Here is a 17,669-nt window from a genome sequence, read left to right on the forward strand (position 1 = left end):
CAATCTCGGCTCACTACAACTTCTGCCTCCCAGGTTCAAGTGATTCTTGTGTCTCAGCCTCCCAAGTAGCTGGGATTACAGGCATGCACCACCATGTTCAGCTAGTTTATTGTAATTTTAGTAGAGACAGGGTTTCACCATGTTGGCCAGGCTGGTCTCGAACTCCTGACCTCAGGTGATACACCTGCCTCAGCCTCCCAAAGTGCTGGGATTACAGGCATAAGCCACCGTGCCCAGCTTATACCTCAATTTTCAACTGCTAGTATAATCTCTAAAACACATCTTCCATATATAAAGCGCTTAGAAAATTGCTCTGCAAGGTCTTCAGATTTAAGGAGTCACTTTATGAAGGAGAAAAATGACTGGGAAAGTAATATACACTCCATTGCCTGCATCCCCACCCCAAAAATAACAAATCATTCCTGTGCCCATGAAAGCTTTTCTAGGCAAAAATCTTCAAAAGGACTCATGGGGGCTGATTTCTCAGAGTGCCTGGTTAACCTCAAACTGATTCACTTATCAGTTAAAATCTCAAACTGATTCACTGATAACTATTGGTAAGAATGTAGACGGAGCAGCTACTCTAACAGCTATCTTATTTCAAAGGTATGATTCATTTCTTATATTTTCGTTTTTCCACAAATCCTCATAACCTCAAACAAGCAGATAAAAAGACATGCAGTGGCTCACGCCTGTAATCCCAGCACTTTGGGAGGCCGCGGCGGGTGGATCACAAGGTCAGGAGATCGAGACCATCCTGGTTAGCTCGGTGAAACCCCGTCTCTACTAAAATTAGCCGGGCATGGTGACGGGTGCCTGTAGTCCCAGCTACTCGGGAGGCTGAGGCAGGAGAATGGCATAAACCCGGGAGGAGGAACTTGCTGTGAGCCGAGATCGCGCCACTGCACTCTAGCCTGGGCGACAGAGCGAGACTCCGGCTCAAAAAAGAGACATGCAAAGGAGAAGCAGACTCCTCCAAAGGCCAGGGCATTTCTGGTTCTGGAGTGAGACAATCCGGGCCCACTCACTGGGTAAGCACAGGAAGTTACTTGAAGCCCTCTCCGATTCTTGTTTATTTCTTCTATAACATGCAGATGACAATTTTATACCTCTGTCACAGGGTTGTTCTGAGGATGAAATGGAAGAGCATGTGTAAAGCTCTTGACGCAGTACTGAGCCAAATTAAGCATATGAAAATATGATAAAAGCTCCTAATATTTCAAAGCTTATGTTGCCCTGATATTTAAGGCAGTAACTTTTGTATAAGTCAATTGTTAGCCAAGATCAAAGTTTAGAAAGAGATTACTAGTAACTCAGAGAGGGAAAAAAATTGTATTTTGTGTTTTTCAACTAGCGATTAAATAATGCTCACATGCCTTAAGCTGGAAGTGCACCAATCTTGTGTCATTAGCAATGAGGAATATTACCCCTATTTCGCCCACATCTTCCGAACAGAAGGTAACTGACTAACATCCTGGGTTCCTGGAAGAGTCTTCCCTAGCAATGATGCAAAGAAAGGCAAAAGAACAAAATGCTCCCGGGCCCTGTGACATTCTGGCTCATTTTGATACCAGTCCTCAAGTGAGAATCAGAGATTTGATCATCGGAGGCTTTATTTTAAAAAGATGAGGAAGGTACAGTACCTCTAGTCGTTGTATCCGTCCCTTGAAAAACATAAAGAGGGAAGAATTTGGATAAGCAGCTTCTTTTTTAAGGAGAATTTCCTTGGCTTCATCCAGGCCTGCCTTGTTATCACTGCCATCCAAGGCAAAAAACGGGCGGACTACAGTATGATACCAGAGCAGAGCTAATCTAGAGCAAGAGGGAGAGAAACGTTGAGCACATAACTTTTCTTATACCGTTTCCATTTTTCAAAAAACCAGTATGTGTTCTTCCAATACTACTCTTTCCAAAAAGCTTACTATGCAGTCTCTGAAGAGGTAAAATCAGAGACTTTCCCCATTTTAATGTTAATATTTGGAAAACTGCAACTTCAGCACAATATATAAATCACAAGACACCCTTCCCTCAGGGGAGAATAAAGTAACAGGAGCATTCAGTGTTTCTGAGCCTTCCAGATGGATCGCTGAAGAGATGGCTGACATAAATCTCTGAATTCTACACTTTACTCATCCATGTACCAATCAGAAAAGGTAACTGGTCACCATGAATTTACTGTTCCCTTGTAATAAAGGCTTTATTTATTTATTTATTTATTTTGGAAAAAGGAAAATGTTTTCTCTTGTGTTCACAAAACTTAGGGTATAAACCCAGAATCTAACTTTAAATATCATGTACAAATAAATAGATCAAAAGGAAAAAGAAAATTTTTAAAAAAGAATAAATTTAAATACAGAAACCACAGACACAAATTATGCTAAACTGGGTTAAAATCGGTGAGAGGATAAGACAAAGGGCTCTTTCTCTGGCCTTTGAAGATGCTCAATTTAAAAAACAAGCAAATTAATAAACTACTTCAGATCCCTTGCCCCAAACTCATTACTTAAAACAAAAATGGCCATGTTAAACTAGGTAAACAAAACAGTCATTGGGATTTGATTTAATAAACAGACAAAAATGTTTAACCAACATGTCAAATATTTTTATGTAAACGCATACTTATGGTGTGCTTATAAAATTTGGTTCTCTAATGGATCTCATACTAATTACATTATTAATTCTATTCATTTCTTTATCAGAGATAAGCATAAAATATTAAGATATAAACAGACAAATGATCACAAGTTAACAAACCTGTTAATTCACATTAATAAAGGACAACTGTGTAATTTAATGAGTTTAGGGAGGTATATTTTTTTTAATGAATAATTAAAGATATTTTAAATAGCTATCAGTTGATTAAAAGTTAACATCCAAATTTCTCAATACTGATACAAGTAAGGTCCTCTGGGATATCAACATTTTTGGGGAAAATGTTGACAAGTGCTGTAATGTTAGACAAAGAATATCCGGAATCTTGTTAAATTACTCAAGTTACAAATGGTAGATATTTGCCAGACTAAAATAAACAAACAAAAATCACATCACTTTTAACTGATGTAGAAATTGGTGAATTCTTGTTCTAGATAGTGATATCAGCTTCCTCATGCTCTCCTGCTTAAATAATTATTATTTAAGTTTAAACCAAGGAACATAACATGACTCAGTTTAGTGGAAGAGCACAAAATATCCATGTCACGTATAAGAAACCACCTTGAATCATCAAGGAAAATATCCCAATGTGAGGATTCTGTATAAGAATAAAAATTTCAGAACCACAGAAACAGCTTATCAAATTTGTACCTCCTAAGTCCAAAAATCAGAATCATGAATCTCACAGACTGTGGTCAAAGTCACAAAAACTGCTTCTAAAATCATTTGAGGTTTTAAAATACATGACTTGTGAGACTCGTGAATAACGCCTTGTTCTCTAACTAAAGTCAGCTTAGAACCACCACCATGACCACAGAACACAGTCCTTGGTGTTGCACTGAAAGACGTAAGACACAGCATCCTGTCAACCAACCAAACATTTTACCTGAAGTTTCCTTTAAAGTCTTTGATTGTCGTTTACTTACTTTCAAGACTATATTATCTACCAAAGCATTGCAATACAGCTACTCACGTAGCTAAAGGGGCCTTCATGTCCTTACTTTCGCTTGCATACATCAGTGAAGAAAGCCCCTGTAGGCGGTCTCCAGGAAAACCCAGCAGGTTGATGATTTTGAGCAGGTTTGGGGGCACCATGGATATGCAAAGGTGAAAAAGGCCATATCCAAAGCTAACAGCACCTTTCAGTCTGTTTAGAGACTCCTCAGACACCCCTTCAGCCACAATGTGATTATCATTTGCAGCATCAGAAGTCAAGGACTCTTCAGTTAGCTTCTTCTGATACAGCTCCTGAAGGGCATTGATGTCCAGATAGCATTTATTGTAAATCTTCCAGGCTTTCCTAAGGATCCACCCACCTTTGATATAAGCTAAAAAGAGAAAGGGAGAAAACATTCAAAAACATTCAAAATAATTTTTCTATTTCTAGAGTAAAGGATACTGAACAGTAACCTGAAAATCAAGCCAAAAATTTAAAAAACATAAAAAGTATTATCGATTGCACCCAGTTTTCTTACAGTGCTTATTTAAACGTCTTATTTCTCATCACTCTCCCTTCACTACACTGGATGATGATTGGTAAGCACGTGTTTTTCTGCTCACTGTTCTATGAAGCCCTTCATGCAGTACCTAGAGCATGGTATGTAATATACATTGAATGAATGAATGTTATCACCTGAATCCAACATCTTTTCATGTGTTCTGTGACACCCTCCATTGCATTTCTGAATTACTATACTGCTTTCCTGATAAACTTTTTTATAATCCTTGCATTTGTATACCCTGTGTTACAGTCCTCCTTAAAAGCAAGTTCTTGGTCTTGGTCAGGTGACAATTAAATTTCTAGCCGAGGTTGGGCACGGTGGCTCATGCCTATAATCTCAGCCCTTTGGGAGGCCGAGGTGGGCAGATTACTTAAGTCCAGGAGTTTGAGACCAGGCTGAGCAACATGGAGAAAACTCATCTCTATAAAAAATACAAAATTTAGCCAGGCGTGGTAGTGCACACCTGTAGTCCCAGCTACCTGGGAGGATGAGGTGGGAGGATTCCCTGAGCCCTAGAGGTCAAGGCTGCAGTGAGCCACAACTGTGCCACAACCATGCCAGCCTGGGCAACAGAGTGAGATCCTGTCTCAAAAAAAAAAGAAAAAAATGTATACCCAAGCACCAAGCATTGCATCTTGCCAAAAATAGAATAAAATAAAACAAAATAAGATAAAATAAAACAAGCAGGCAAAAAAGATTAATATTTACTGGGTAAACAAATAGTTCCAGTTTATTATCAAAAAAGTCATTCATGTTAAATGCAAAATGTAAAGACCTCTAAATTCACATATATCTGAGGCCTACTGTGTGGCTTAACCACACCTTATCAGAATGGCTTTATTTGGTTTATGAAATTGGGGTTTATCCACTGCCCCAACCACAGTGAAGTAGCAATAAAAAAGTTACTGCACAGCAGAAGGTACAAATCTCTTATCTTTAAACCTCCCTCCCCCACTGGCCCTTGTCAGGACCCTGCTGTTGTCCACTCCTCCTAGGAATATTTTTGCTTTCAGATGAGTAGGAAGGGTTGCGGGAGGTCAACTTACGTCGGACTATCTGAGTGTATCATCATCGCATTTTTGAGGAAAGGATTTTCTGTAGGGAATTTTCCGTAAAATACAGTTCTCTCATAACTATGAGAGAGCTTATCCACTTGGCAATGTTACTAATACGATACCAACTCCGACCCTCATGCACAAATGGACAACATGAACTGTCAGACTTTCAGGCCCTTCAGAACAGTAGGAAAAGAGGTTTTCAGAAAGGCATTTCTAAATTTCAGAAAATATATGCAATAAAATAAAATCTGATTTACAACCACCCAATCCCGGAATTGAGAGTGATCTAAGAATAGATGTGTGGAAAAGAGTTGATGCAGCCGGCCTGACTGCTATCATTCAATAGAACTGCTAACAAGGTTGGCCCTTGGATGGAATGGGAGCTTGGATTCTGGGAAAGTTCTTACCATTTCCAAGACTGATAAGAGTGGCTCACTGTGTGCACCTAAACTGTCTGCACAAATAATATGACATACATTGAACACGGATTTTTCTTCTGGGAGTCTGGAATTTGTCTATGTGCAAGGTAGGGGTGCCTACATGATCAACCCCCAATAAAAACTCTGGCACTAAGTCTAATGAGATTCCCTGGTTGGTGACATTTCATTTGTGTTGTCATAACTCGTTGCTGGGGCAAATCAGCACACCCTGTGTGCCTCTCCAGAGAGCAAAGCCTTGGAAGCTTGTGCCTGGTCTCCCCTGGACTCCACTGCCCCATGTGCTTTTTCCCTTCGCTGATTTTCCTTTGTATCTAAGGAACATAAACGAACTACAAAACATAATCTAAGTCCTCCAAATATCTACAATAAAATTAGGAAAAAAAACCCAATACAAATGACAAAATGAGCATGCAACATAATTTTGCTGTAAGAAGTCACAGCTGAGAATATGACTGTAAGATGAGTCTTGCATGGAAGTTATCAAACCTGGGGGTGGTCTGGGGGACTCCCAATCCATGGTATTAAGCTATTATTTTACTTAAATGCATCAACTTTCTGACAAATGGTGAACATATCACCCATGGAATCACATTTAAAAACAACTATCCTACAACTTCTGGGTGATTAATGTCCTATAGTCTACCTCCACTAAAAAGAATGCTATAAGATAGAATGAACAAGTAAAACAAATTGATCTACAAAGTTTTCTTAGTAACTTTAAAATAATAAAAGTAATACATTTAAAACAATTTCTCTTCATTCGTTCTACTTCAGAATATTTACTGTACAAACACCACATTTCAAGCACTGTTCTAGGTGAATTGAAGTGAAATAAGACAGAGATCCTTCCTTTAAGAGGCTCAGTGACGTTTTCCCCTCCTAAATGGAAGCACTGTGGGAAAAGAAAGCCTGAAGAAAACCCTGAAGCTTCTTTTATACTGACAAAGTGGATTTTTAAGTGTCTGGATTGATCCAGCATGCCCAGAAACAAGAAAGATCATGCTCAGTTACAATCCAAAAAGCCAAAGATTTAACAGAAAAGCAGAAAAAAAAAAAATAGAAACTAGAATGTATATTATTGAGAACACAGAGGCAACTCGAATCTAATTCAAAACAAATAATCACAGGTTGCATAGTTTAAACAAATCTGTAAAAACCGAAAAATATCGACCGGCTACTGTTTATATTATGTGCCTGGCACTGTGCTTGCCATCCGAGGAACAGCAAAGAACTATAAAACATAGTCCAATCCTGCCTAATGCCCACAATAAAATTAGAAAAGAAAATAAACACAAAGGAAAAAATAAGCATGCAACTTAACATATATATTTAAATGCTCTACTGGGTCATATATAGAAAGAGTGAAAACAAATAATGCTGAGATTATGAGTGAATTGTTCTTTTTTATCTCCTTTTTTTTGTCACTAGTTTTCCATGTAGTAAACACATAAATAAATTAGAGAGTACAAAATAGTTACTGCAGGATTTTGGAAGAACACTTTACTCCTACCCATTCTTCACTGGAAATTTGGAGGGGTCAAATTAACTCCATTTTATCCTGTATTTTCCAGGCTTCCTCAGCTTTATTAAAGGAAGTGAAGCTTGCACTAAGGGAAAGGGAATGCCCCAGGAGAAAGAAGCAGGAACGCCGGTAGGAAGGAGCAGATGGGCGAGCGGCTTGGAGGCAGAGTGAAGCAGGGGACACCCCGGGACAAAAGGGTGCAAGCCCAACAGAAGAGTGAACACCTGCTCCCAGAGAAACGGCATCTCTCAATGTGACGTCGAAGGGACCAGGATTACAGACATGAATGCTAACAATTCTGACCTCAGGTGAGGAACTATAGAAATGGATGGTAGAATGGAAACAAATATTAAGAATCCATCTACTCCTGAGTGTGTGGAACTAAATCAATAAAACATTAACAGAAACCTCCGTGGTGAAAACCCCACTCTTCTAGAATAAGAATATAATGAGTTCAATCTGTCTTTAATTTTGTGCCTAAGATAGGTGCCAATGTCTGAAAGCATATGTTAAAGTCTATGGTAAGAAGCTGTAAGGTCCTTAATTTGAGCCAAGGAAATGGAACCCAACCTTTTCAGCTGAGTCAAAGATGATAAACTGAAGTATGTCAAAACAAACTTAATGCCCATGTTGAGAGAGGCTTTGCTTTTACTACATTCTACATCCAACTTGGCACTGAAACAGGTTCTCAGGACTTGCTCTACTCTCCATCCCACACTCTGTAAAGCAAAAATTCCAGCCACTGCCAGGCCAAGCAGGAGGAGGCAGAGGCTGGGGGAGGATGCGGCAGAGAGAACAGCACACTCTGCACCGTGGTTCCTACAGGGGCCGCTCCAGCAGCTCCACACAAGGACACAGCAGCTGAGTGCATGTCTTCCCAACAAGCAGAGAACACGCTATTGAAGAGCCGTGCACCCTGCACAGCCTTTCATCTGGCTGCTCTGAAAGGTCAAGTATAAATCATTCAGCTGTCGTTATCTCTGTGTCTGTGGAAGGAGGTGGAGACAGCAGAAAACCACAGACCCGGCCGGGCACAGTGGCTCATGCCTGTAATGCCAGCACTTTGGGAGGATGAGGCGGGTGGACCACTTGAGGTCAGGAGTTCAAAACCAGCCTGGCCAACATGGTGAAACTCTGCCTCTACTAAAAAACACAAAAAAATTAGCCAGGCATGGTGGCAGGTGCCTGTAGTTCCAGCTACTTGGGAGGCTGAGGCCGGAGAATAGCATGAACCCAGGAGGTAGAGGTTGTAGTGACCCAAGATTGTGCCACTGCACTCTAGCCTGGGCAACAGACAATTTGTCCCACCTTATGAGGACCAGGCAACAACCAGCTGAGAGACAGAGGAGGCAAGAGGAAGCCCTGCCCTATACGGGGGTAGAAGTCTTCCCTGGCAAAGGGCAAGAGCTGCTTGCAAAATGGGAGTATCAAGTTACACTAAATTGATCTTGGTTAAATTTTGTAATTTTTCATGGGAACTGTATCTGGTGCAAGCATCTACTAAAGCCTGTCTGTTCAACTGTCCTGGAAGGAGACTGGTTAACCCGTGATGGAAGGTAATTCAGGCTTGCCTCTCTTGTGACCCAAATAATAGACCTTTTTTTTTTTCTTGAGACAAGGTCTCAGTTGGATTGCCCAGGCTACAGTGCAGTGGCACTATCTCACCTCACTGCAGCCTTGACCTCCCAAGTTCAGGTGATTCTTCCACCTCAGCCTCCCGAGTAGCTGGGACTACAGGCACACGCCACCAAGCCTGGCTGACTTTTTGTTTTTTCAGTAGAGATAGGGTTTTGCCATGTTGCCCAGGCTGGTCTCAAACTCCTAGACTCAAACAATCCACCCACTTCAGCCTCCCAAAGTGCTAGGAGCCACCGTGCACAGGTGTGAGCCACCGTGCCTGGCCCAAGACTTTGAAGGACAAAAGATGATTTAGTTTTCACCAGTCAGCCCACTGCCTTGTTATCTTTAACCTTCACCAACAGACCTTTTTTTTTTTTTTTTAAATTATACTTTAAGTTCTAGGGTACATGTGCACAACGTGCAGGTTTGTTACATATGTATACATGTGCCATGTTGGTGTGCTGCATCCATTAATTCATCATTTACATCAGGTATTTCTCCTAATGCTATCCCTCCCCCCTCCCCCCATTCCACAACAGGCCCCAGTGTGTGATGTTCCCCTTCCTGTGTCCAAGGGTTCTCACTGTTCAATTCCCACCTGTGAGGACATGCGGTGTTTAGTTTTCTGTCCTTGCAACAGTTTGCTCAGAATGATGGTTTCCAGCTTCATCCGTGTCCCTACAAAGGACATGAACTCATCCCTCTTTATGGCTGCATAGTATTCCATGGTGTAAATGTGCCACATATTCTTAATCCAGTCTATCACTGCTGGCCATTTGGGTTGGTTCCAAGTCTTTGCTATTGTGAATAGTGCTGCAATAAACATACGTGTGCATGTGTCTTTATAGCAGCATGATTTATAATCCTTTGGGTATATACTCAGTAATGGGATCACTGGGTCAAATGGTATTTCTAGTTCTAGATCCTTGAGGAATCGCCACACTGTCTTTCACAATGGTTGAACTAGTTTACACTCCTACCAATAGTGTAAAAGTGTTCCTATTTCTCCACATCCTCTCCAGTACCTGTTGTTTCCTGACTTTTTAATGATCGCCATTCTAACTGGTGTGAGATGATATCTCACTGTGGTTTTGATCTGCATTTCTCTGATGGCCTGTGATGATGAGCATTTTTTCATATGTCACCAACAGACTTCCAAAAGGCTCACTTCTCCAATCCCAATATCTTCCTGAATGGCATTACCTTTCCTCCATTTCCTCCCTTTAATTTTGCCTGAGGTTGCAAATTTTTGAATTTTTGCAATCAGATCTTGGCAATGGACTTGAACAGTAGGATATAAATAACTCCCACACGCTTAGCATTCCAATAATGGAACACTAGGTATAAATGGATTTTCATATCTACCCACCATGTTCTAGGCAAAAACATCCTACCAGGGTCTAAGGACACAGAGAAGGAAACAGACCTTCATTCTTTATAACCCTCCTCAGGGATAAGGGATACTTGATCTTCCCAAAGATTCAGAATCACTTGTTCCCTGTGCAACCTCTATGACTAACTTATGTGCCTATGACTGAAGTATCCTCCTGAATTAGAATTTATTTACTTACTTATTTTTTCCTCCTGCCAAACCATGAGTTCCCCCAGGGCATGAGGTGCATCTCATTCATCTCTAGACTACCAGCACCTATCATCTCACAGCATGTGGGCACACAGGAAATGCTCAACATATGTGGAGAAGAGGTAAAACAGCAGGTAGACTGCACAGTCCCTGCCCTCAAGGAGCATGTAGCCTAACGCTTTAGGCAGACATGTAAATATATATGAGTATTGCTATGCGATACATGCAGTAAATGGTGATGTACAGGATGTAAGTAATAGCACAACAAAGGCCAGATTGGCTGGGCATGGTGGCTCACACCTGTAATCCCCACACTTTGAGAGGACAGGGTGGAAGGATCGCTTGAACCCAGGAATTCAAGACCTGCCTGGGCAGCATAGTGAGACCCCTATTTCTACAAAAACATTTTTAAAAATTAGCCAGGTGTGGTGGTACGTGCCTGTAGTCCCAGCTACTCAAGAGGCTGAGGCAAGAGGATCACTTGAACCTAGGAGCTCAAGGCTGCAGTGAGCTATGATCTCCAGCCTAGGTGACAGAGCCAGGATTGACATGAGGAGGGAATGCTGTACAAAGGAGGAAGGCCTGGGCTGTACTTGATTAAGCATAAGAGAAAGATAAAGGGGGTAGGGGTGTTCCACACCGACAGGGTAAGGTGAAGAAAAGCTCAAGGCAGCAGGGGGTGTTCAGGGAAATGTGAGAACCTCGGCTCAGCTAGATGAGGTAGTGGAAGGGCAGGGGGCTGGGAAAGAGTCTTATATGCTCTGCACAAAAGGAATTCAGGCCTTGCCTTGCAGGTGAGGCAGGCCACCTAAGTGTTTAAAGCACGGGTTTAAGCGGTTCTGGAAAGATGCTCTAGCAGCAACAGAGAGTGTGGCCCAGAGGGGAGCAAGAGGCAGTGTGGCTACTATTCTAGCCAAGGGCACAGGGAGCACCTGAGGGAGAAGGCCCCAAGAAACCCAGGTTTCTGGGCCACTTGGCAGGTGGTAGCACAATGGGAGCACATGGACAGCACCAGGATTTCAGTTAGGAAACGAGAAAACCATGGTTCAGACCCTGGTTCTGTTATCATCAACAAGCTGCATAAATCATTCAACCACAACTGTCTCACCTGTCAAAGCAGGAAAACAATCTCATCTAAGGAAAACTGGAGTATACATGTCGTCAAGAATACAAAGGTGAGAAAGACATGGGCCCTCTCTTCAAATCCAAAAGGAAATAAAGGAAACTTACAATAAAACAAGGTGGCAAGTGCCATAAAATATGTTTTAAAAATAATTTCTTTTTATCACAAAAGTAATATATTCTTGCTGCAATAAAAGACCCTTGGATAATAGAGTGAATTTAAAAGATATAAAATAGTATGGGAAATTAAAGAGATGACGGAGTAATTCATTATAAGGAAGTTTAAATGAGATAAACACAAGTTCTTTTAAAAGTAAGAAGCATTGACTGGGCATGGTGGCTCATGCCTGCAATCCCAGCACTTTGGGAGGCCAAGGTGGGTGTCACTTAAGAGCAGGAGTTCGAGACCAGCCTGGCTATATGGTGAAACCCCGTCTCTACTAAAAATACAAAAAATTAGCCAGGAGTGGTGGCATGCACCTGTAATCCTAGCTACTTGGGAGGCTGAGGTACAAGAATTGCTTGAACTTGGGAGGCAGAGGTTGTGCAGTGAGCCGAGATTTTGTCACTGCACTCCAGCCTGCATGACAGAGCGAGAAACTGTCTTTTTTTTTTTTTTTAAAGTATGAACCATTAAAAAGTTCACATTGGCTCATCTCTACCAGAGCTCTGGCCTGTGTGTGTGCCCCTGGCCCCTCAGTGCTGCCCTGCTCCAGGGGTGGGGAGGGCCATCCATTAACAAACATCTCCAACAAGGAGCTTTGTGAGTTTTTTTCCCCCCAAGAAAATTATCCATGTAAAATGTTTTCTAAGAAATACAGATCCCAACAATGAAGTAAACAAATTATTTGTAGCTTAATAACCCACTGGGTGTCTGAAAGGCAAATAGAGCACACTGTTGGTTGTTTTTGTTTGAAACAAATACTGAGCTATTCACAAAGCAATAACCACTACATAAGTTTATGACAACCCAAGGCTTTCATGCCTATGAGAATTTCACTTCAATGTCAATATCATATTCAATAAATCACAGGACTTCAGGAAGAACCAAGAATGCTGTCAAATACTATGATAAACAGGATTAAGTAACAATAATATCAAACTATTAGAATAGGCAAAGGCTGTGAAGATAATTTGTGAAAGAAATATAGTTTATGGATAAAATGCAAAAGCATGTTCAACCTCACTAATATCCCCCAAAAATGCACACCAATCTAAATGTCCATGAGGAACTGATTAAATGCATTAGGGCATATTCATATGACAAACTAACACACTATTATTTAAAATTACGTTCTGAAACTGAGTCATAGGGAAAATATCCAAAGTATAATTGAAAAAGAGAAAATAAGATACAAAATACTATAGATTCAATTTTGCATAAAAGATAAAGAAATATAAAGCAGATTGTTATTAACAAAAAGAGATTTTCTCTAAGTGTTGAAATTGGAGATGATGACTTGCTTTCTATCTTTCCAAAATTTTCCATACTAATATTTAGTAATTTTACAATCAGAATAATCTTAAATATAAATACTATTATCTAATAATTCTCAGCTTCACGAGGGCAGGGACTAGGTCTGTGTTTGCTTATCTAAGTGCTTAGCACACCGCATGTGCTCTATAATTATTTGTTGACTAGATCAATGATTGAACAAATGAAAGACAGATATACTCATTTAAAAAGTTCTGGCTGGACGCGGCAGCTCATTCCTGTAATCCTAGCACTTTGGGAGGCCGAGGCGGGCAGATCACGAGGTCAGAGTTCAAGACCAGGCTGACCAACATAGTGAAACCCCATCTCTACTGAAAATACAAAAAATTAGCCAGGCGTGGTGGCAGGCACCTGTAATCCCAGCTACTCCAGAGGCTGAGGCAGGAGAATTGCTTGAACCTGGGAGGCAGAGGTTGCAGTGAACCGAGATCGTGCCACTGCACTCCAGCCCAGGCAACAGTGCGAGACTCCATTTCAAAAAAAAAAAAAGTTCTGATACACTCTCACACTTTAACTTTTATTACATTTGCTTTATTCTCCTCTCTCAACAGGTATTTTCTTTTCTTTCCTTTTCTAAGTCTTGCTCTGTCACCCAGGCTGGAGTGCAGTGGAGTGATCTCAGGTCACTGCAACCCCCACCTCCCATGTTCAAGTGATTCTCCTGCCTCAGCCTCCCAAGTAGTTGGGATTACAGGCGCCTGCCACCACACGCAGCCAATTTTTGTATTTTATTAGTGATGGGGTTTCACCATGTTGGCCAGGCTGGTCTCGAACTCCTGATTTGAGTGATCCGCCTGCCTCAGCCTCCTAATGTACTGGGATTACAGGTGTGAGCCAAGGCACCTGGCCAGATATTTTCTTAATGGTTAAAATTAGCTCCTTACAAGAGTCTTTGAGTGTCAGGAAAAGGGAGTAAAAAATCACAGAGCTCTTGTCTTGACCAATGAGGTCCAGATAAGCTCCGGTACTCTTTTGAATCTGAGTCAGCAGTGCACTCCAAATGGGGGATTTGACATTACTGTATTATAGAAAATTCACATGAGCTAGGAGTTCTTGACCATATAAGTAAGGTATTATTAGAAGAGTCCTTAGAAGAGGGTTAAGGAGAAAAAGAAGTATTGAACCAAAGCAAACAGTGAATGTACATCATAGAACATATTTTAAAAGAAAGATCAATATTTAGAAGTCCAAATTTCAGAGGTCAAAATAAAAGTTAAATTCCACTTTTGACTTCAGCCAAACAGAAGCAAAGCATCCCTGGTACGAGACAGAGACAAAGATGGAAACAGCAAGAGAAATAAGAAAAAGGGGGAAAAACTGGCTTCTGATAGGCTAGAAAGAAAAGAGTATGTTATAATTTAAAAGAAATAGATCCTTCATTTAAGGTTTAGGAGAAAATATCTTTCTGACAGTGAATTTGAATTGATTTCCTTTTAGAATTTTCAGTTTTTTCAAGTAAGTTCTATCTACCAAAATGGCAAGTTTCTGCTGTCAATATCAGAGACCACCATGACCACATAATTAAAATAATTAGGTCAATTTTAGACTCAGTCATAGGACAAGCTTTAGAGGCTCACTTGAATCTATTTCACTCAAGAAATTAAAGCTAAACCTAGAAAGCGTTTGTTCTGGACAGACTAATTAAGAAATTAGTTTATATCCCTCACTAGTTTGTTAAAATGCAGGTAATTCCACTATATTAGCAAATCTTTAATGATCTTTAACGATCTCCTAATATACGTGAAACCACTGAAGGCACTCAGGCCTTAATAACAACTTCCTGAAAACCGTAAATTTAAGCCAGTTACATTTCACTTTAAAGGTTATGATCACAACCTGATTCCCACAAAGAAAAAGTATTATACATCTACATACATATAAAAGGCACTAGCAATTGCTGTAAGTATGACAGAATTCCCTTGAGACAAGAGGATGAGACAGACTCTGGCACAAAAACTGCTCCACTAAACACACATTAAATACTTGTGGTTTCAATTTCCCCAGTAATAAATCAGTATCATGCTCCAAAGAGGCGCCACGTTTTCAAAGACTGAAATACAAGGCATTCTTTAAAAAGCGTATTACTAATTGTGTGCACTGAATAGTGAAAATCATTAAGAATAACGCTTCAGCATACCTGACAATTCTTGTTTTACAAATGAAAGCACAGCCAGGTACACCTGACAGTCAGCTATGATTATCTGCCTCTGAAGCCGATCAACCATAGAGGGGGCGGATTTTCGGACATCAACCTGTTTGGCAGAAAGAAAGTCCACACTGATAAATCACACACAACAATGTTAGTCCCCCAAAACAGTATTAGGTTATTGTACAAAATAATTTTACATAGGAATTGTGAAACCTGGCACTCAAAGCCAAGAACAAATTTATCCTATGAGCCTGGCAGCTCCAAATTCCCATTAGTCTAACTTTGTTTTGTTTGTTTGAGCCCTGTAACTCAAAGACAAAAATATTCTAAGTGATACAAACTGAGTTCATGGGGAATACGAAAAGCAACAAAAATCTTCAGAGTTTCACCTTTTTTAAAAAAAAAAAAAACGTAAAGTCTTTCTTATTCAAAATAAAAATCATTAAAAGTACAATATATTCCTTAAGTAGATAACCTGAAAAGTCAACTTTGCAGCCACCTGTCTTCAGGTAGGATAACATCAGGGGCATTCTTTTCAGGCATGCAACTGAGATGTAAAGATCAGAAACTGACTACATTTCCATTAAGGAGAAAATATTCTGGAATTAAAAATTAGCTTTGAATAAATCACAAACAGTACTTGAAATATGTCATATAAATACAAATATGCAAAAAGTCAAGTCACTTTTTATAAAATATTGGTCTTTATCATAACGTTTCTAAAATGAAGAACAGAACAGTCCAGAATAGAACACTCTGCATTCTTAGTACAAAGTAAACTTGAATAAGTTAAATAGCTTTCATATGCTATCACAATGACAGAAGAAATAATAGGATTTTTGCAAATATGTTAACAGTATACACAGTAGATACACCAGAATGATCTGTTTCCTTTTTTTTCTAGATTTTAGCATAATCCATCGTGGTCACTGTTCCAAATCTAGCCCCAGCACTCACTATTCTGTTCACTTGGGAAAATGTCAAGATGCTCTGTTTCCTCGTTTGTAATAGCATCTATTGTGCAGGATTGTTGGGAGGGCTAATGAGATACTGAATGTGAAAATGCTTTTTAAACTGCAAGGACTCATTACAAATGTTAATTATTAACACAGGTGCCAGACATGGTACTAGAGATGGCAGACATGTAAGCTTTCATTCTACTGAGGAAAATAGACCATATTACTGTGTACTGTGGAAAGCTCTCTGAAGGGTAAGGACAGGGAACTACGGGAACCTGTAGGAGACACACTTAACAGGGCAGGGGGCCTCAAGCAAGAGTCCTTGGGGAAAAGGACACCTAGAAAGAACTAAAGAGGAGTAGGAACCAGGAAACGAGGGAGGAGAATGTTCCAGGCAGAGGAAACGTAAATGCCAAGTCAGCCACATTAAGGAGTCTGTACTTTATTATAACGGCAATGGCTGGTGAGGGGGGCCACTGAAAACCAAGCAAGCAAGAAATTTGCATTTTAGTGACTATATTATGGACAATGAATTAGAGCAGCAGTCCCCAACCTTTTTGGCAGCAGGGACCAGCTGCATGGAAGACAATTTTTCCATGGACTGGGTTAGGGGGTTGGGAGGAGATGAGTTAATGGTTTTAGGATGAAACTGTTCCACCTCAGATCATCAGGCATTAGTTAGATTCTCATAAGCAGTGTGCACCCTAGATCCCTTGCATAGACAGTTCATGCTCCTATGACAATCTAATGACGCTGTTGATCTGACAGCAAGCAAAATTCAGGTGGCAATGCTCACTCGCCCTTCAGCTCACCTCCTGCCCTGTGGTCTGGTTCCTAACAGGCCACAGACCAGTACAGGTCCATGGCCCAGAGGCTGGGGACCCCTACATTAAAGAACCGTGAGACTGGAGGCAGAAATACCCATGTGTCTTAGACAGGTGGGATAGTGTCTGACCTACAGAGATGGCAGTAAGGATGGAGAGCAGTCAATGAATTCAAGAGGTATTTAAGAAAAACAGTCAACAGCACTTGGTCATTGATTAGACATTATAAAACATTGGTCTTTATCATAATGTTTCTAAAATGAAGAATAGAACACTCCAGAATAGAACATTCTGCATTCTTAGTACAAAATAAACTTGAATAAAATAAGTTAAATACCTTTATATGCTATCACAATGACAGAAGAAATAATAGGATTTTTGCAAATATGTCAACAGTATACACACAGACACACCAGAATGATCTGTTTCCCTTTTTCTGGATTTTAGCATAATCCATCGTGGTCACTGTTGTTCCAAATCTAGCCCCAGCACTCACTATTCTATTCACTTGGGAAAATGTCAAGATGTTTCTGTTTCCTCGTTTGTAACAACATCTGCTGTGCAGGATGTGTCAGGCTGGAGAGAGAGGAAGCTAGGAAAATTCTGGCCCTCTGGAGCATCAGGAGGTGGGACCCTTGGCCCATCAGTGGCTTTCTCATGGTGGACACCATAAACAAGAGCAGAGGTGAAGCAGTCTCCTATGATGCTTCATAGGCAGGGCACGGGCATGCAGGAGCAGAAGAC

General features: G+C 40.5%; 1 protein-coding gene across 3 annotated transcripts in view; it reads right to left on the reverse strand.

Annotated features, from left to right (window-relative positions):
* The window catches only part of TTC39C (tetratricopeptide repeat domain 39C), a 119,476-nt gene that overhangs the window by 49,387 nt on the left and 52,420 nt on the right, over nucleotides 1-17,669 (reverse strand). For 2 of the 3 annotated variants that reach the window (XM_015121686.3, XM_077974994.1), the window contains 3 exons: nucleotides 15,131-15,245; nucleotides 3,626-3,980; nucleotides 1,644-1,812 (listed from right to left, as the gene is read on the reverse strand). In XM_015121686.3, the coding sequence (XP_014977172.1) occupies nucleotides 1,644-1,812; nucleotides 3,626-3,980; nucleotides 15,131-15,245 (639 nt within the window). The remainder of the gene's footprint in view (nucleotides 1-1,643; nucleotides 1,813-3,625; nucleotides 3,981-15,130; nucleotides 15,246-17,669) is intronic. The other variant, XM_077974997.1, reaches the window with a different exon arrangement.

The sequence above is a fragment of the Macaca mulatta genome, chromosome 18 (genome assembly GCF_049350105.2).
Source record: "Macaca mulatta isolate MMU2019108-1 chromosome 18, T2T-MMU8v2.0, whole genome shotgun sequence".
Classification (NCBI taxonomy): Eukaryota; Metazoa; Chordata; class Mammalia; order Primates; family Cercopithecidae; genus Macaca; species Macaca mulatta.